This window comes from Scyliorhinus canicula, chromosome 8, assembly GCF_902713615.1.
Source record: "Scyliorhinus canicula chromosome 8, sScyCan1.1, whole genome shotgun sequence".
Classification (NCBI taxonomy): Eukaryota; Metazoa; Chordata; class Chondrichthyes; order Carcharhiniformes; family Scyliorhinidae; genus Scyliorhinus; species Scyliorhinus canicula.
Genome location: NC_052153.1, coordinates 102960322 through 102981217, shown reverse-complemented (window position 1 = coordinate 102981217; position 20896 = coordinate 102960322). Strand labels below are relative to the sequence as shown.

The following is a 20896-nucleotide window of genomic DNA, read 5'->3' as shown; positions in this document are numbered from 1 at the left end:
ATGTGCGGGTTAGGTGAATTGGCCATGCTAAATTGCCCATAGTGTCCTAATAAAAGTAAGGTTAAGGGGGGGTTGTTGGGTTACGGGTATAGGGTGGATACGTAGGTTTGAGTGGGGTGATCATGGCTCGGCACAACATTGAGGGCCGAAGGGCCTGTACTGTTCTATGTTCTATGTGTGTAGCCTTGTCTGCTATGGAGTTTTAAGTGCTTCTTAAATGTTCAGGGTTCCTGCTTCTACCAATATATTTTTTTTTCTGGCAGTGAGCTTCAGATTCCACCACCCATAATCTAAAATAGAGGGGCATAGGGTGGATAGGAAGCAACCTTTAGCAGAGGGATCAATAACCAGCAGGGTTAGATTTTAAGGTAAGGGGTAGGAGGCTTAGACCGGTTTAAGGAAAAACATTTTTGCCCAGAGTGTGGTTCAAATCTGGAACTCACTGTCTGAAAGGGCGGTAGTGGTGGTAACCTTCAACATTTTAAGTATTTGGATCACCACTTATAATGCTGCAGAATACAAGGCTACTGGCCAAGTGTTGGAAAATGGGATTAGAGTAGATGGATGCTTGATGGCTGGTGTGGACACAATGGGCCAAAGGGCCTATTTCCTTGCTGTAAAGGCAGACTGACTGAGTGAAAACCTTTTCCTCATTACCTCTTAAATCTCCTGCTCCTTGCCTTAAACCCCCCCCCCCCCCCCCCCCCCCCCCCCCCCCCGGGTTATTGGTCCATCTACTAAGGAGAAATGTGTTTTCCTCTACTCTTTTTCAATAATGCCTCAGTCTTGTACACTTCGATAAGGTCCCCTTGCTGAAGGAAGCTGAAATCCTTTCCGATTACTGTGGTGATCATAACTTGCACACACTACTGTTAGGATTACTTTGCAGGAGAGCAAGGTTCATGTCCACCCTTGGCCTGCTGCAATGCTCTAGTGAAGCCTGGCGCAAGCTGGAGAAGCAGCATCTCATCTTGTAGTTGGGCATGTTGCAACCCTCTGGCCTTCACCTTGAGTTCAGCAACTTTAAATGTTGACCTTTCTCCTCTACCTCGCCACCACCACCAAATGTGTGCACACTAGGCCACCTGTCTTGTTTTTTGTTCTTAATGCTACTTTTTTGTATTCTACATATTCCCCCCCCCCCACCTTGCAGTTCCTGTGAAGAGTCTGTGGACTCAGCTTTTTTTCTCTCCTGTTGGATGCAGGCCTGAGTTTTTCCAACGTCCTCTGTTCAGTCTATCGGCAGTTGCATTTGTGACCTGAATTTTCTTGTTGAAATAATAGCATTAGCTTAATTTGAAAGCATTCAAATGTTTTTTTTTTAAATGTATTGCATAAACCAAAAATTAATTATAGCCAGCTGCTTTCTTTTTAGTGACTCTTGGTATGTTAGAAATCGGCTTTAGATTTTGTGTTGTCCATAAGAAAGCAAATATAACAAGTAATTCTTGCAGAGTGAAACTCTTCATTTCCCTGCATCCTGTTTTCAGAAGCTACAGAAGAGGTGTCTCTTGATAGTCCTGAAAGAGAACATATACTTTCTCCAGAACCAACTCCAGCCATTACACCAGTATCTCCAACACTCATTGCACCACGATCAGAACTAAAGATATCTCATCCTATGATGTTTGATCGAACCAAAGAAGAGGTATGAATTTCAAATTTCTGACCAAATTGCCTTGCGTAGTCTGTTACTTCTACAAAATACTGTCTAGGTATCTCAGAATTTTGTAAATTTGGATGTTACTTCACAGTAAAGTACTTGACTACAGATGTAGATGAATGCAGAAACTATTTTAATGTCTGAGAAAAGTCTATTTTCACATTGATCAATGGAAAACTGTTGGCAGGATACAGAATTCCTTCATGCTCTGATTGTAATGTGGCATTTCATGACCATCAAATACAGGTGGGGCTCCCAAGAACAACACTCCTTCAAACAAGTCCATTTTTCTGTACCAAATTGGAAATAGCTCATTTCAATTAAGCTGCACCTTCCAGTTTTTATTCCATTTTGTACATCACACTTTTTATCATTTATCCAACTCCCCAACAAACTTGTCATAGCTACTTTGTTGGAGTAAGATTATATTACGATTATACAATAAATATTCCAATGACCTTGTATAAATCTACTCTTGACCTATAATCTATGTAGGTTACAGTTTTCAAAATTTGCAAGATGTTATGAACTGAGAAGGATACTGAGACTTTCACAAGGGCTTGGGTGGACAAATGGCAGATGAAATTCAATGCAGAGAAATTGAAATAACTTTGTAGGAATAATGCAACGAGGCAATAAAAGGTATAAAGATGCACCGGGGGGCCACTGTCAGTGAAGGTGATAGCGCAGTATTGTCTATGCGCACTACACTGGTATTAGAGGGTGCAAAGCATTAGGGTTCCAAGGATGAGGAGCTTCAATTACCAGAGATGAGGAGCTTCAGTTATAGAACAGTACAGACCCTTCAGCCCACAATGTTGTGCTGACCAGTTATCCTAATCTAAGATCAACCTAACCTACACCCCTTCAATTTACTGCTGTCCATGTACCTGTCCAAGAGTTGCTTAAATGTCCCTAATGACTGACTGATCACCTCTGCTGGCAGTGCATTCCATGTACCCACCACTCTCTGTATAAAGACCCTACCTCTGACATCTCCCCTATACATTCCTCCAATCACCTTAAAATCATGTCCCCTTGTGACAACCATTTCCACCCTGGGTAAAAGTCTCTGGCTATCCACTCTATCCATGCCTCTCATCACCTTGTTCACCTTTCTCTGCCTTCTTCGTTCCAGTGAGAGAAGCCCTTGCTCCCTCAACCTTTCTTCATAAGACATGCCCTTCAGTCGAGGCAGCATCCTGGTAAATCTCCTCTGTACCCTTTCCAAAGCATCCACATCCTTCCTGTAATGAGGCAACCAGAACTGAACATAATATTCCAAGTGTGGTCTAACTAGAGTTTTATAAAGCTGCAGCAAAATCTCATGGCTCTTAAACTCAATCCCCCTGTGAATGAAAGTCAACACCATACGCCTTAACAACCCTATCAATCTGAGTGACAACTTTGAGGGATCAATGTACGTGGACCCCAAGATCCCCCTGTTTCCCCCACACTTCCAAGAATCCTGCCTTTAACCCTATATTCAGCATTCAAATTCGATCTTCCAAAATGAGTCACTTCACATTTATCCAGGTTGAACTCCATCTGCCATTTAGCCCAGCTCTGCATCCTGTCAATGTCCTGCTGTAACCTGAAACAACCCTCGACACTATCTACAGCTCCCCCAAACATGGTGTCATCGGCAAAAGTACTAACCCACCCTTCCACTTCCTCATTCAAGTCATTTATAAAAACCACAAGGAGCAGAGTTCCCAGAACAGATCGTTGCGGTCGCCACTGGTCACCGACCTCCCAGGTGGAATGCTTTCCATCCACTACCACTCGCTGTAGTCTTTCAGCCAGCCAATTCCGTATCCAGACAACCAAATTTCCCTGTATCTCATGCCCCCTAACTTTTTGAATGAGCCTACCATGGGGAACCTTATCAAATGCCTCACTGAAATTCATATACACCACATCCACTGCCCGACCTTCATCAATGTGTCTCGTTGCATCCTCAAATAATTCAGTGATGCATGACCTGCCCCTCACAAATACATGCTGACTATCTTTAATCAAACTGTTTTTCTAAATAATTATAAGTCCTATCTCTCAGAATCCTTTCCAATATTTTGCTGCTCACAGGTGTAAAACTGATGGGCCTGTAATTCCCAGGAATTTCCCTATTCCCTTTCTTGAACAGGAACAACATTCTCTCCCTCCAATCATCCGGTACTACTCCAGCGGAGAGTGAGGACACAAAGATGATCGCCAACGGCGCAGTAATCTCCTCCCTCACTTCCCGTAGTAACCTTGGGTATATCCTGTCAGGCCCAGGGGACTTATCCTGATACTTATCAAAATTTCCAGCACATCGTATCAACCTGGTTCACAATGTTCTCATGAGCAACAAGACCCCCCTCTCTAGTGAATACTGAAGCAAAGTATTAATTTAGGGCCTCTCCCATCTCCTCAGACTCTAGGCACATGTTCCCTCCACTATCCCTGATTGGCCCTACTCTCACTCTGATCATCCTCTTATTCTTCACGCAAGTGTAGAACGCCTTGGGGTTTTCCCTAATTCTTCGCGCCAGGGCTTTTTCATGTCTCCTTCTAGCTCTCCTCAGTCCATTTTTGAGTTCCTTCCTGGCTACGTTGTAACCCTCTAGAACCAAGTCCGGTCCTTGCTTCCTCAACCTTGCGTAAGCTTCCTTCTTCCTCTTGACTAGAAGCTCCCCTTCTTTTGTCATCCAAGGTTCTTTCACCTTGCCATTCCTTCCTCATCTCAGTGGGATAAAACTATTCAGCACTCGCAGCAAGTGCTCCTTAAACAATCCCCACATTACTGTTGTGCATTTCTCCAAGAACGATTGTTCCCACTTTAGAAGTCTGTAGAAGACTCCCAATAAAGTGACTTCTCCTTTCTTGTTTCTGACTTCCACCCCATGCTGACTGAGTAGACAAACCCTCCTCGACTACCTCTTTTTCTGCAGCTGTGGTGCACTCCCTCATAAACAGTGCTACTTCTCCCTCTTTTACCCCTCTCCCTAATCTTATTAACACATCTAAACCCCGGAACATTGAACAACCATTCCTGCCCCTGTGAAATCCATGTCTCTGTAATGGCCACAATATCATAATTCGAAGTACTGATCCATGCTCCAAGTTCATCTCCCTTATTCCTGACACACCTTGCATTGAAACAGACTCACTTTAACCCATTCCACTGAGTGCAACTTTGCCCTATCAACTGTCTATCCTTCCTCAGACTTGCTGCATACTATTTCTGCCTGTTCAACAGCTACCCTACCCTCTGATCTATAGCTCTCGTTCCCATCCCCCTGCCAAACTAGTTTAAACCCTCCTGAAGAGCTCTAGCAAACCTCTCACCCAGGATATTGGTGCCCCTATTTAGGTGCAATCCGTCCTTCATGTAGAGGTTCCACCTTCTCCAGAAGATATCCCAATGTTCCACATATCTGAAGCCTTTCCTCCTGCACCAGCCTTGCAGCCACGTGTTCAGCTGCACTCTCTCTGTTCCTTTCCTCACTTGCATGTGGCACCGGTAGCAATCCTGAGATCACTACTCTGCTTGTCGTGCTCTTTAGCTTCCAACCTAACTCCCTAAAATCACTTTTTAGATCCTCATCCCTTTTAGCTATGTCATTGGCGCCTATGTACACCATGACTTCTGGTTGCTCACCCTCCCCCTTAAGAATGTGGATAGATTGATGAACCTGGGTCTATTTCAACTCTACCCATTCTGAAATCAACCAGAGGCAACATAATAGGACATTCTCTTCAGGGAGAGGTACAAGATGGGGAAGATGTGGAATGCACCAATTGTGATGGAGGTGGCTTTCAACAGGTGATTGAATAAAATTTGTGGATGGGACAGAAGTGCTAAATTGGTCTAGTAGAGATATGTGAAACCCAATTGACTACCTTCAGTGTGGTAACTATTCAGATTCTTCACATACGGCATTATTTGAGTAGTATTCAAATTAAAACACTATTCCTAAAACTTGCCAGATTCTGCAAAGTAGCAACAAAAACAAAATTCCAAATTAAGGGACAATTTATTGTGGCCAATCCATCTACCTTGCGCAGGAATGTGGTCACTAGGGGCTTTTCACGATAACTTCATTTGCAGCCTACTTATGATAAGTGATTTTCATTTTTCATTTTCTTTCTTCTTTGTGCTGTGGGGGTGAGACCCATGCAGACACTGGCAAGGGCTGGGGGGGGGGGGGGGGAAGCATTGTGCAAAATAGGAACTCGTGGTGTAAGGGGCTAACATATTAACATGTATAGAAGATTGAATGGCTGTTGGAAAACAGTATGCATAAATGGGTCTATTTTCTGATTGGCAGGGTGTAACATGGTGAGGGGTCTGTGCTGTGCGAGCAAAGGCATGGTAGCTAAATTTGCAGATGACAAAATGCTGTGAAGAGGACACCAGGAGATTGCAAATGGCTATTGAAAAATTTGAGAAGTTAAGTCCCAGAGGACCCTGGGCTGCGCTCTCCTTTTCTGACTGGTGGTGATGTAACCCGAGGGTCACCACTTGAGGGGGCAGGGCCTTAATGAATAACTGCTGTAGATGGGTTAAGTGGGCAAACATTTGGCAGGAGTAATACAATGTGGGGTAAAGGTGAAGTTTTTCAGTTTGGCAAGAAGAATATCAAATATGAATGCCTGCAGAATTTCTAGTATGTTATTATGCAGATACAGCAAGTAATTAAGAAGGCTAATTGAATGATCCTTTGTTACAAGAAGAATTGAACATAAATAAGGATGTTAAATTTCAGTTATACAGGGCTTTTGTGAATCTGCATCTCGTGCTGTGGAATTTTTGTCCCTTAGAATCATAGAATCCCTACAACTCTGAAGCACACCCCACCTAACCATTTAGCATGATCAATCCACCTAACATGCACATCTTTGGACCGTGGTAGGAAACTAGAGCTCCCAGAGGAAATCCACACAGACAGTAGAATGTGCAAACTTCAGTCACCCAGGACTGGAATTGAACCCAGGTCCCTGGTGCTGTGAGGCAGCAATGCTAACCACTGCCACCATTCCACCCCACAAGTAAGGGTGTTGGAGGTTGAGAAGCAGTTTACTAGATTGATACTGGAATGTGTGGATTATCTTGGGTTGGATGGGCTGGGCATGTTTCCATGAGTTCAGAAGAGTAACAGGCGACTTGATTGAAGTAAGATCCTGAATGGCCTTGACAAGGTGGACATGGAAAGGATATTTCCCCCAGTCCAGAATGAGGGAGCACTTCTAAAATTAGCAGTCTCCCTTTTGGGACAGATGAGAAGTCTGAGGGTTGTGCAACTTTGGAAGTTTCAGGATCATTGAATATTTTTAACACTGAGATTCTAATTCGGCAAGGGAATCAAAGGATCCGCGGTGGATAGGAATGTGAAATTCAAGCCATCAGCCATGATCTTTGGATGGCAGAGCTGGTCTGAGGAGCTGATTAGCTTCTAATTGTATGTAATTTTGCAGACATTTGCTGTAATGAGCACTAACATTTCTAGGGGTCTAAAACAAAAACCCTAAGGTATTTTTCATTAATCACCCCCAACCCCACTTGTTTGTTATCCTCCAGATTTCCTGCAGGAACATTCAAAGCTTCTTGGGTAGAGTTTTTCCAAACACTTGACCACTACCATCTAAAAGGTCAAAGGCCTGGGATCTAGAAGGCCAGTGGCCTGGGATGCCATCACCTGGTGGTTAACTTGGAAATATATTGTTGTTCCTTCATTGTCTCTGGGTCAAAATCCTGGAACTCTATGCCTGACAGCACTTAAGTCTCCTTCCCCCCCCCCCCCCCCCTCCTTTTTTGAGGACAACAAATTGACTTCCCATTGCAAGGTTCCTCCTTGGTTTTGTGGTATTTGGTGTCTAAAGCTCAGTGACCTGGGACTGTTCATCAGGCAGAATTCAGTGATATCTCTCTCTCCTCCGGTGAGATTCACAAAGATGTTGCCTGGGCTGGAGAGTTTAACTGTGAAGCAAGATTGTCTACACTGGGGTTATTTCCTTGGAGCAGAGGAGATTGAGGGTTGACATGATTGAGATGTATAGAATTGATGGGCACAGGGACTTCCGGTTGCGGCTATGCCTGGATCGGTCGCAAGTTCGGCAGCTCCTGCCGATAACTGACTTTTGGGCCCTTTTTTTAAAGGAGCCTTAGTGGCATTTGTTCGACTATTCCCGGTATGGGAAGGTAGCAGTGAGGGTCCCCCAGCACCATATGGAGTGGACCAGGAGCGGAGCGGTCAAAAACATAGCTTTAGAGCAGAGAGGAGAACGGTCACGAAAAACAAGATGGTGGCGGGCAGGGACCAGGCAGCATGGGCTCATTGCTCTCGGGAGCAGCAGGAGTTTTTAAAAAGCTGCTTTGCTGACTTGAAGGCGGAGATGCTGGCCCTTATGAAGGTGTTGATTGAAAGGTTGGTGGAGACCCAGAAGATGCAGGGAACGGTGATTTAAGGAGGTGCAGCAGAAGGTCTCTGATGAGGACAAGATTCTAGGCCTGGCGGTTAAAGTAAAAGCGCACGAGGTGCTTCACAAAAAATGGCTGGAGAAAAAATGGTGGTTAGCATAAATGCTTCACAGCTCCAGGGTTCCAGGTTCGATTCCCGGCTGGGTCACTGTCTGTGTGGAGTCTGCACGTCCTCCCCGTGTGTGCGTGGGTTTCCTCCGGGTGCTCCAGTTTCCTCCCACAGTCCAAAGATGTGCGGGTTAGGTGGATTGGCCATGATAAATTGCCCGTAGTGTCCTAAAAAGGTACGGTTAAGGGGGGGGGGGGTTGTTGGGTTACGGGTATAGGGTGGATACGTGGGTTTGAGTAGGGTGATCATTGCTCGGCACAACATCGAGGGCCGAAGGGGCTGTACTGTTCTATGTTCTAAGCTGGAGAACAGGTCGAGGAGGCAGAACCTGCCAATTCTGGGTCTCCCTGAAGGTGTGGAGGAGCCGGATGCTGTGGCGTATGTGACCACTATGCTGAGCATGCTGATGGGTGCAGGGGCCTTCCCGAGGCCCCTGGAGCTGGATGGAGCGCAGAGAGTCCTGGCAAGGAGGCTGAGGGCGAATGAACTGCCGAGGGCGATGGTGAGGTTTCACTGTATCACCGACAGGGAGTATGTCCTGCGATGTGCGAAGAAGGAGCGGAGCACCAGGTGGGAGAATACAGAGATCCGTATCTATCAGGACTAGAGTGCAGAGTTGGCCAAGAAATGGGCAGGATTCAACCGAGCTAAGGCCATCCTCCACGGGAAGGGGCTGAAGTTCGGGCTGTTACTGCCAGCGTGACTGTGGGTCACATACCAGGACCGATACCAGTATTTCGATACGCCGGATGAGGCGTGGACTTTTCATCAAGAATTGATGGGCACAGATAGTGTACACGGGAAGAAACTTTCCCCCTTGGTGGAGGGATCAATGACCAGGGGGCATAGAATTTTGCTGAAGGGAATGAGGGGGAAAACATTTTCACCCAGAAGGGTGATGGGAGTGTGAAACTCACCGCCTGGAAGGGTGGTGGACACTGAGATCCTCATAACCTTGGTACCACAACTGCACATCTAAAAGATGTTACAGGCCAAGTGCTGTAAAATTGGATTGGAATACTTGAGTGGTTGTTTATTACTGACTTGGATGCAATGGGCTTTTGCTGTAACCTTGCCTCTACACGACCATTACTGGCAGAAATGAGGCATTTCTGTTATGTGGCAAAGCATTTCTATCACTAGTGAGATTGACCAGTGTAAGAAACTTTTTTTTTTTTTAAATGTACAAAACGTTCTAGAAGTGGAAAGCAGTAGAAGTAACTCCTAGAATGAATTTGTCCTTTGTCAGTGATATGTAGGGGGAATGTCAGTAATTAATCTTGAGATTGCATCTATACAAATACTAATGCATCAAGAGCCTGTTTCCATCTATGATTTGTGTGGGTACTTTTAAATGTCCCAAATTAAGCCATTCCTACTTTGGGAATTTGGGATTTTGTACAATTTGCCTGTATAGGATTGTGCTGTAACAATCTGATATTACTTGATCATTAGGTTTATGTGCCAGCAGTTAGTTTAAAACTAACGTCATAACAGTCCATTTTCACTAATGTTTCCTTCAACTAAGCTCCTGGTAAAATCCCAACTCTTGCTGCTCATGCCTAGGTTTTGGGTACAATGCTAACCATTGTGAACTGTTGGCCATTACAAATGCTAAATTGAAGTTTACCCCAGTGTTACATATATGATCCTCGTCCATCTCTAATTGAGTTTTAAAGATTTCTTCATTGGGTTGTATTCAGCCATGCTTTGTTGTACAGGCTTGCATTAAATTGTTAGATACATAGACTTGCCAGGTAACTGACAAGAAAGTGGCTTTTCAAATTCTGCTGGACACTAAACTGTACCAGAAATGGTTTTTATTGCCAAGCTTTTCTCATACTTGTGTTCTCATGTAATATCTGAAATGTAACCCAGCAACTGCATTATCTTTACTCCAGGATAAAATATACTCTAATACCTAATGCTGGCAAATGTAAGAATTATTATGCTGGTTCAGCATTTTCTGATGCAGGGAGGTTGGGAATGACTATACTCTTGATGGCTGTAAGCAATGTTTTGTTGCAACTCCATTTCTCAGTATTTTTGTAATGTACTTGTGACATTTTCTTGCTGCCATTTAGACATAATGGGTTTGAAACTTGACCAGAATCACTTGGCTGACCAAGAGCAAAATAGGAACCTGGAAGTATATCAAGAATCCAATCTAATCAATGGTCTGAATCATTATTACCTAGGGCCAGTTTCATGCCACATTTTTACCTGAAGTCCTCATTAAAGTAACTTCTGTGCTGAGTTGGATAAGATTATGAAATTTTAGCCATGCATCTAAATACTCTACATCTTTTAGAACTGATTCCTTTCACTTCCTCCTCCCCAACCTTTTTGTTCCCTTTTCCATTTAACTGACTTAACTTATTTTTAACTGTTCTGAGCAATATAATTTTACTGCCTGTTAAGCCATTCCAATCAATGTTGTACCATAAAGATCCATTTATGAATACAATTAAAGTTCCCACTTAAGCACAGTACTTGGCTAAATTAACAATTCTAGAAGTATTTGGACCATTATGCCTATTTTCTGTTAATTTAGCTTGAGGAAGAAGCAAATGGAGATGTGTTTGACATTCATGTGTCTGTTTCGGACCCTGAAAAAGTTGGTAAGTAAAAGCTTTATCGTGACTAATCTTGTGTGAAAATGCACCAAAACCGTATAGTCAATTTATAATGTGGGTAACATTTGGGCTACCATTAACTTTTAGACACTGCATTTTATTTTGTGTACTTAATCTGCTCCGACTTAAACAAATGACAGGAATGCAGGAAGTTATTTATTTTTTTTACTTTAAAAAAGAAAGCCCTTTCCAGATATGGACTTGTGTTGATTGCCCCTCCCTGTTCAGACATTCCTATCACTACTAAATATTATATTTTTTCCCTATTGTTTCTAGTCCTGTTTCTTATCTATTTCCACAACAGTTTTGGAACATGCACCAAATGAGTAGTCATCCAAATATCATGGTTATTGTGCAATGAAATGTTACTTATTGTATTTTATTATAACCTTTTCTCTTATCACTTAGGTGATGGTATGAATGCTTACATGGCTTACAGAGTATCAACTAAGGTAATAGTTAATAACATGATGTTTCCATTAGGGGTACAAGGATACAATTGCAAAAGTGATCAATACTATGAATGCTGGTTTTGTTGAAATGCAGTTGCACTAAAGTTTGTGTAAACAAATTAGCATAAATATAAAACCTGCCAATTATCTCAACAACAGTCAACTAAGACTGGAATGTAGTTTCCAGTATCTGTGGCAGTGCCAGAAAATGACTTGTTCAGCTTTGATTTCTGCAGTGGCAGAACTTGAGATTTCAATTAACTAATGAGGGCTTCAATTTACAACTGGTTGCAGGTCTTGTGTATCATTCTGATTGATTGGTTATTTGTGCCATTCTAATTCCTTAATTCAATGTGCGGTTATTGTATTTGATTGCAGGCCAAATGATTGATTAATGTTGGATCCATGTCTCCATGGGTGGCTTTATACAGGAGATGAGCACATTATTAGGAATGTCCCTGAAGAGGTCCAATGCAGTCTGGGATGTGGCCACTTTTGACAGGGTGGAGAGAAGAGGTGGAGAAGCCAGTGTAAAGGATAGCAGATTCAGCGGTATAGTTGTTGACTGCAATCTGCACTTGCTTACAAATTCTGTTGTGACTCGCAATTCTCTTTTAACTCCAGTTAATGCCTGGATATAAATCATCCAATAACTCAACTCATGGATTCTATTTATACTGGTTATCTAGACTGTTTTAATACAATTTCTCCCCACCTCACCTTGTAAAATGGAACCTTAATGAAGGTATGCTTCTAAAATAGAAAATGAACTGATTTACCAATTGACAATGCCAAGGCATGGGGATGAAACCAAATATAGAAAGATTCAATGAGATATAGCTTCTCATAGCCTGGTCATGTGAGAATTCTCAGGTAAGGGAGGTGTTGCAAATTAACTTGCAATTGAAGAATGGAGTGAAGTAAGATTTACCAGTTCTTGAATCTTGATACAATATTTGTTTGCATTTTCCTTTGCGAACTCTAAAGTAAGTGAGGATTTGTTGAATGTACACTTAATGGCAAAGCATATAAATTCTCGTGTGTCTTTTTAGCAGGTACATAATTTCTAAAATAACAGATGTGAATGTTCCATGAGGCAAATTAAAAATTTACTTTTTGTTGGGCCTGAGCCAGGATTATGCTGTATTGGTACTGCTAATTTCAAAGGGAGGGTGAAAAGAACTCTGAATTGTATGTAAATTTTAATGACTCAAATTGCTGTGCATATAAAATCATTGTCTCCTCCAATATGATGTATGGATCCAACAATGCATGCAAGATGGAGTAATCTTGGATATATTTTTTCTTTCATTATACAGACTACTTTGTCTATGTTTAACAGCAAAGAATTTACAGTCAAAAGAAGATTTAGTGACTTTCTGGGTCTGCATAGCAAATTAGCTGCAAAATATATGCACGTGGGCTATATCGTTCCTCCTGCACCAGAAAAAAGCCTTGTTGGTAAGAACAATCATTCATTGTAATGAAGTGCAATTAATAGCTGCATCATCAGCATAGCATTGTTGACCTCTTGAAACTTTTTTGTAATTGCCTGTTTCAGTTTAATATTGCTGCTCCACAGCCTCGGCTAACTTAAGTTGCAGTATGGGTTTGGTAAGACTGGTAGTTGTAGGCTCCTGTCTTCAATAATTGGGTTTCTCAATAAGTCTTTTTGACAAAAAAGGTCATTTCTTTCTTTTTTTTTTTTCCCCCTCCTTCTTCGGAGATGACAACTTAGCACCCTTCAGGTTGGCTGCTCTCCTTCCACTTGCGCTGCCCCCCCCCCCCCCCCCCCCCCCCAAGTGTGCGCTCCATTATAAACCATGAGAGCACTGGAGCGAGACTGGAAATAGCTTTCACTATTTGATGTTGAATACAACAAAACATCCAAGTGGGAAAAGGACGGATCCTGCAACTGAATTTTCTCATGTGCATCAGGGCCACATGCTGGTTCCAAGCTTGTGCTCGGAGGCTTCTCCACTACAACATTACATGTGGTGGGCTCCAAATTGACAAATAGACAGCCAAGCATGGCAGGTAGCTCAAAAGATCCTGCTGTACTCCAGTTGGCAACCCCATAATGTGCTCAAAATTGCAGTCTGCAGGAAAATTGTAAATTTTCTCCCCTGCAAGTGTTTTAACTTCCCAAAATCTAATTGAACATTGTTGAATCTGTTTCCCGTGCCCATGATTTTCTGTAGTTTTTGACTAATTGTTACCAAACATCAAAATAATATTTGTAAATGAAAGAAATTTGAAATCTATGGCTGGCAAGCCTTCACTAAGAAAGGGGTTATGGGTCTCTAAAATAGTTGAGGCATAACGCCATAGATGAAGGACATTGAGTCTATACTAGCTGTGTAGAGTCATTCAGTCAGTTCCTCTTGCCTACTCTATTCCTGTGACCCATTTTATTTTCCCCCTGTACCCATCCAAATTCTTTTGAAACTTAGCATCCTGGTGGGCAGCATGATGCGTACAAATTCCCCCATGCAAAATCTTTGCCCCTGGTCCTTGCACCATCAGCTAATAGGATCAGCTTTTCTTTGTCTACCTTCTCTAAATCTGTCATAATCGTGTATGCCTCTAAAATCTCACCTCCGTCTCATTTGCTCCCAGGTGAACAGCTCCAGCTTCTTCAACCATATCTTGTAACCCATGTTATGGGCCAGGGTTTAGAGAGCCCAAAAGTGTATCGTGGAGTTCACCTGACCCACAACTTTGAATAGATTGTGGTTATGGGGAAACACACAGGCCTATTCTGCAGGTGTGATGCAACAGAAATCTACAGTACTTTTAAATTAAAACAATGTTTATTTATGAAACCAGTCAACACTTTATAAACCCACAGTAAACATCTTAACAACTATCAACACCAATAAATCCCCAAAGAATACAGTACTCTATAGATAACCCTTAATAAATTCCCAAACAACATCCGGAAGACAAAATAACCCTCTTTACAGAACCTCCTCTTTACAGAAACATCAGGTTTAAATTCTCTACTGAGAGCAGTTATCACTCTGAATTCACCAAAGGATCTAGAGAGTCTTTAGATGGCAGAGACATCAAAATTGCACCTTTTGGCTGGCTGCAGCTCCAACACTAAAACAAAACTTTAAAAAACAGACACGCCCAAGCTTTTCCTCAAAGCGAATCTAAAAAGCACAGCCAGAGCCCACACTCTTGACATCACTGCAGCCACTGAGCAGACAAAGATTTCTCAAGTGACATTCCCATGATGCCCAATTCTTCATCCCTGGAACCATTCTGGTGGCAGTGTTGGGACCACAACTATTCACCATATGCATACTTGTGTGGAAGAAGGAAATGAGGGCATTGTTAAGTTTGCAGATGATACAAAGATATGTAGAGGGACAGGCAGCATTGAGGAAGCAAGGAGGCTGCAGAAGGGCATGGACAGGCTAGAAGAGTGGGCCAAGAAGTGGCAGATACAATGTGGAAAAGTATGAGGTTATGCACTTTGGTCGGAAGAATAGAGGCACATACTATTTTCTCAATGGGAAAAGGCTTTGGAAATCGGAAACCCCAAGGGACTTGGTTCTAGTTCAGGATTCTCTTAAGGTTAACATGCAGTTTCAGTTGGCAGTTAAGAAGGCAAAAGCAATGTTGGCATTCATGTTGAGGGCAAGAATAAAAGTGTCGGGATGTACTGTGCTGTTGAGGCTCTGGTCATTCCCCATTTGGAATGTGAGCAGTTCTGGGCCCAGTAAGGAAGGATGTGCTGGTCTTGGGGAGAGGGTCCAAAGGAGATTCACAATAATGATCCCTGAATGAAGGACTTGTCATATGAGGAGCATTTGTAGACTCTGGTCTGGACTCTGGAATTTGGAAGGATGTGGGGGAATAGGAGTCCTAGATAGTGGACGTGGAGAGGATGTTTCCACTGGTAGGAGAAACTAGAACCAGAGTGCACAGCCTCAAACTGAAGGGACGATCCTTTAAAACAAACGAGGAATTTCTTCAGCCAGCGGGCAGTGAATCTGAGCGACTCTTTGCCGCAGAAGGCTGTGGAGTCCAAGTCACTCTTTTAAGACTGGGATAGATAGGTTCTTGATTGATAGGGAATCGGGCATAATAGGGGGAGTTGAGGGGTTATGGGAAGAAGGAATGAGAAACACATTGGCCATGATTGAATGGCAGAGCAGACTCTTTGGGCTGCTCCTTTTCTTGGTAGTCTAAATCTCTTCACCTCTCGCTCTCGCATCCATCCTAAAGTGAGACAACCAGCTGCAATACACTGAGGCCTAATCAAAGCTTTATATAGCCAAACCTTTGTACCTCATTTATGAAGCCCAAGATTTCATGCAATTTACTAACTCCTCTGTCCTGACACCTTCAAAGAACAATGCATATGTGTTGCATGCTGTCTATACTCAGCAGTAGACCTTCGTCAGTCTTTTAATTAGTCGAGCACTGTTTATAAATCCATGCTGGCTCCCAATTAATTTGGATCGTGTTTATTAATTCTTTACCTTCATTGTTCAAAATGACTGACTTTTAATTGCCATAAATATCCAAATAAACGCATCACATTTGCCACACCAAGCATTACTCCCATATGTAGGGGTAATTAGATTATGGCAAGTCCTTTTGCAATCACTTTCATTTGCAGCCAATCTAGCCTGACAACTTGCTGAGTCTTAAGCATAGCCACATTTCTAGTACATCCTACCTATCGATTTGACCCCATCCATTCCCTCATCTCCACATCTGATACTTTTGTAATCTTCCATTTTCTCTTTTTTTGATGAGTACTTCATATCAGTGTTTGCTAACTATTCTAGCCTTGCCCTCTGACCCGCAAAAATGTATCATCTACTTTGTCCTGAATAAACCTCAGCCTACCTCTTGCTACCCACTTACTATCGGCATACAGCTAGTGACTTTTTGATTCCTTTTTCATGTTAACTTATCTATTCTCTTATTTTTTCCTACTCTTTCCTACTTGGTTTATAGTATTTGTTTATCAGACACCCCATTTTTTTTGTTACTTGTTCTCCCATCTATGGAATCCTGACTTTGGAATGTACCTAGTTTGTACTTGAAATATCACCCGATGTTCCGCTGTAGATTCTCCTGTAGTCTTTCATTTTACCCTAGCTAGATGCCTCGGGTCAGTGAAGTTGGCCGTCTCTTAACTTAAGTTCTATTTGGATTCTTCCTTAATCTTCTGCATTACTAATCTATGTTTTGTGTATGATGCAATCAACTTTGTTCCACTGCTTTGTCCAAAGATACTTTGTCCCACATCCTTCAGTACAAAGTCCAGTAATGCCTCATTCCTAGTTGCAATGAATTTCTCCCCCCCTTAAACTGTTTTATTCTAATTTTGCCCAAATACTAATAACTCAAATTTTGCCACTTTTTAGTTCTGTGATTTCCTTGCGGATTTGCTCCTAATACAGTCAACTCATTCGCTATTTGGAGCCTGATAGAATGCCACTAACAGAATGATCAGGTCCAATTTTTTGCTTTCTAGTTTTAGCCAAATAGATTCTGTCCTGGCCCCCTCAGACACTTTTCCCTACCTCCTTTCCAATGCTGAAGTCTGTTTAGACCTTGATTGGGTTGGAAGCAGAGACATCCCACAAACTGAGCACAGCACCTAAGTATGAGCAGTGACTTTATTGCGGTTTCCATTTTTGGGAAAATTGAACATTGTTATTCCATAAACTTGATTGGACTCTAGGTTTCTCCATGGGCATGTCGATTTGTTGGTGCTCAGTTATGACATGGAATGACCCATGTCTTTTTTTAAATTCTAAAGGCATGACCAAAGTCAAAGTTGGAAAAGAAGATCCATCATCAGGTGACTTTGTTGAAAAAAGGAGAGCATCCTTAGAAAGGTAAGCTGCTTTGGGACAGGGTATGTACTTCACAATAAATTGGAGCTTTGTATTAATTACCTTGACGACTTCCTGTTAAATTCCAAGATAAAGCTTGTACTGATCCATGAGCATGTGTGAAACAGTAGCTGATTTGTTTCTTCATTATCGTGCATGTTCTCAAAACATCAAGATTAAGATAGCTAACTTCCTCATTTGAGGAATATTTGGTGCAGACTCAATGGGCTGAATGGCCTCCTTCTGCACTGTAGGGATTCTAACGATGAATACTGAATTGGCATGTGGAAGGCTGAAAGTATTTTTTGACCCAGCTGTGTACCTGGAGATAGCTGAACCCATCAGCATCAGAGTGCCCATATTTATTTCAAAAAGCTAGTGAACCAACTGTCTTGAGTCTCCCACTTTCTGTAAACCTTAATTCCTCCATTCCCTAAATTTCACATCCTGACTTAGCCGGTTTGAATAACATCCGCACAGATGGGGGTCAGCTGAGAGGTAGCCCTCAGGTTAAAATGATGGTGGAGTTGCCTCCTAATTTTTAATATGGCTACTACTACAGAGTAAATGTGTTTCTTTGGTACCACCAGTAACTGAGCTGATACCAGTGCCGCTAGGTTTGCTCTGCTCAATCTCAGCTGCCTCCTAAACCCAAAGCTCATGTGAATCTCTGAACCGCTCTAGCATTAGCTGCCCCATAGTGGTATTAAAAGTTTGGCAAGGCCAAGTCCACTAATTGTCTCTCCCTTTGTAGCAATGTCCTCCTGATCCTTGGCCTCTTACCTGCCCAAGTAAACCAAGTCACCAGATGGCCATTCTCTGAAAAACGCCTTGGATAAGAATATTGGAAGGCAGGGGAATAAGAATAAAAATTTTGGTGAGCCTGTCGAGAATAATGGGAGACCATCCCATCTTTGCAAGTCTGTTTTGACCTTTGCCAACAGATTTGTTTAATTTAACTTCCCAAGTTTACTCCAGTCCCTTTTCTATCTGGGCACCCAAATACCGAAAAATGGCTTCTGGCTAGCTGCAAAAGCACACTCCTAATCTCCCCATCTCCTCAGCAACCAACGACAAAATATTCACTCTTCCCTACATTTATCTTGTAACCAGAGAAGGCCTCAAAACGTTGCAAGATTCCCATAATATCCAAGGACTCTTCCGGATCCCTCGCGTATAAGTCATTAACGTATAGCAAGACCATGTTCCACCCTACCTCTAGCTATTCCTCTCCATGTATTCAAGGACCTAGGGGCCATGGCTAGTGGTTCTATTGCTAGTGCAAACAGAAAAGCGGGGCCAATTGATTGATATCCCTGCCTGATACCCTGGCAGAGACAAGAGGGTGGAGATCACTTTGTTAGTGCAAACACTGGAAAATGGAACTGTATATAACAGCTGCACCCAGACCACGTTCCAATTTTTCTAAAACCGCAAACAGTCCGATTCCGGTCGAATGCCTTCTCTGTGGCAAGCGAGATTATGATCTCCAGGACCCGACCCCCTCCCAGAGCAAGCGCCACATTCAACAATCTAGTGTTCACTGTAAGGAGTCCTTGAACTCCCTAACAATAGAGGGGCTATTAAAAAAAATTTAATTCCACTGGAAACCTGTTTGGCCCTGTGGAGCTTCATGGTCCTCATAACTCCTCCTCTGCCTTGGGGAAACTCCCAACTCACCCAGGAATGCCACTATACCTTTTCCATCCCAGGGAGGGTTCCGACCTGTATAAATTTTGGTTAAAGGTCTTAATACCTCAGTTACCTTCTCCTGATCTGAGACCAGCCCTGCATCCATGTGCTCATCTGGGCGATCTCATTCTCAGCCTCCCTGTTTCCTCAGTTGATATGCCAGGAGTCGACTTGCCTTCTCCCCATATTCCTAAATAGCCCCTATAGCTTGCCTCTGCTGTCATACCACCCTATTTGTCGTGATTAGATTAAACTGCAGCTTTCTCCTTTCTGCTAATAGTGCTTGGGGTGGACTGTCTGCATACAATCTCTCGATAATATTGTCTGCTAGTTTTTCCCGTTCCCTCCTTGCCTCCAGCTCTAAATGGGCCTTTAAAGATATAATTTCTCCTCCTAATTGCCATCTTCAGTGCCTCCCTTGTGTCGAGCAAGAGACTTCCCCATTGTCATCATTCAAAATATAATCTTGGATAGCCCCTTGCACAACCCAATGTCCACGAGCAGACCCAATCCAGCCACCACCCCTTTTGATGCCCCTTGCATACTCTCCAAGGTCCATCCTTTTAGAGCATGGTCGGAAATAACGACCGCAGAGTACTCTGATTTCTTCACCCTTGCCACTAGTGCTCGGATTCTGACAAAATAGTCAAGTGATTTCTCCGTTTTATTCAGGAAAATTATTCCTCCGATCCGGCAGATAAGCCCAAAAGTGCTGGAGCCACCTGAGATGTGGCCACTACTTCATGTCGCCACCCCAAAATCTTGCAATGTTAAGTGTTTCTAAATTTCAGATATTAAATGGGGAAAAGTTTTTAGATTATAGTATTAAATACCAGTTGAAAAATAATACAATACAAGGCTAATCCATTGCCGTTTGAGAACTTGCTGAGCTTTGCAGATGCATCAAATTTGGTCAGGGGAAAAGTGAGTATTCCTGGTTATCAGAATGCAAGGTGTCTTGAACTGGAAACGGGCCATTGAATCTTTTTTTTTTAAAAGAACTTTCAAGTCCTGACCACTTCCTCCAACCCAGTGTGTGTTGTTTGAGAAGTGATTGACTTGTTCCCGAAAAACAGAGCTAGCTGGCTAACACGTGAATTTGAGGGGAAAGAATTAGAATTCAACTGTTTTGCATTTGTTGCAGAAATCAGGCAGGTAGTGAATCTGGAGGGTTTTGGGTAATGGGGACTAACAACTTGTATCTATTGCGCCTTCCACGTAACTAATGATCTCTAGGCACTTAACAAAATTGTTGTTAAATAAGGTTTGGCCCAGTGACACGAACCAGTGTTCGATAGGTGATTGATGGCTTGATTAGAGGGACAATTTTGTGCAGAGTCTTGATAAAAGGGAGAGTTGGTGAGACAGCCAAGGTTTTGGGAAGGAAATTCCAGAGCTTTTATGGCCTGGGTATCTGAAAACAAGATAGTCATGGATGATGGGTGCAATTGGATGCACAAGGCTTGCATTATGTGCCAATGATAATTGTGGGGATGGTGGAGATGCCATTGAAGGACTTGAACAATGGAGAGAATTTTAAACTATGTATTGCTGGACAGGGTACCAGTATATGAATTGAGTGGGTACCAGTATAATAATGATGGATGTGTGTTTGACACAGCTAAGGGTTCTCATACCTGCGTTAAGGGAGACTGGCTAGGAGTGCACTGAGGTGTAACAGGCATGAATGATGGTTCTGCAGCACATGAACTGAAGCATGGCAGTGGAAATGGGCAGCCTTGGTAATGGCACTAATAATTAGTCAGAAGCTCAACATGGTAAATGACACCCAAGTTTGTTAAATTGATTTGGCCAAAGACAGTTGCTGAGGAGAGCAGTGGGTGGAAAACTAACACACTCTGGATATGTAGCAGCGTTTTAGCATGTAGATGAAAAATGAGGGTACCCAGGAAAGGTAATTGAGGGGCACGTGGTAATTGAGTAGGATGTGATTCTCTGGCGACCATAGCTGAGAATAGAATCAAGTGGGTGAAATCACTCCAATGGAGAA

At 42.7% G+C, this 20896-nt stretch overlaps 1 protein-coding gene across 2 annotated transcripts in view; it reads left to right on the top strand.

The window, feature by feature from the left end:
• snx2 (sorting nexin 2) overlaps positions 1-20896 on the top strand; it is a 66995-nt gene that overhangs the window by 9968 nt on the left and 36131 nt on the right. For both annotated transcript variants that reach the window (XM_038805015.1, XM_038805014.1), the window contains exons 3-7: positions 1491-1648; positions 10793-10859; positions 11283-11326; positions 12646-12787; positions 17118-17196. In XM_038805015.1, coding sequence (XP_038660943.1) covers positions 1491-1648; positions 10793-10859; positions 11283-11326; positions 12646-12787; positions 17118-17196 — 490 coding nt within the window. The remainder of the gene's footprint in view (positions 1-1490; positions 1649-10792; positions 10860-11282; positions 11327-12645; positions 12788-17117; positions 17197-20896) is intronic.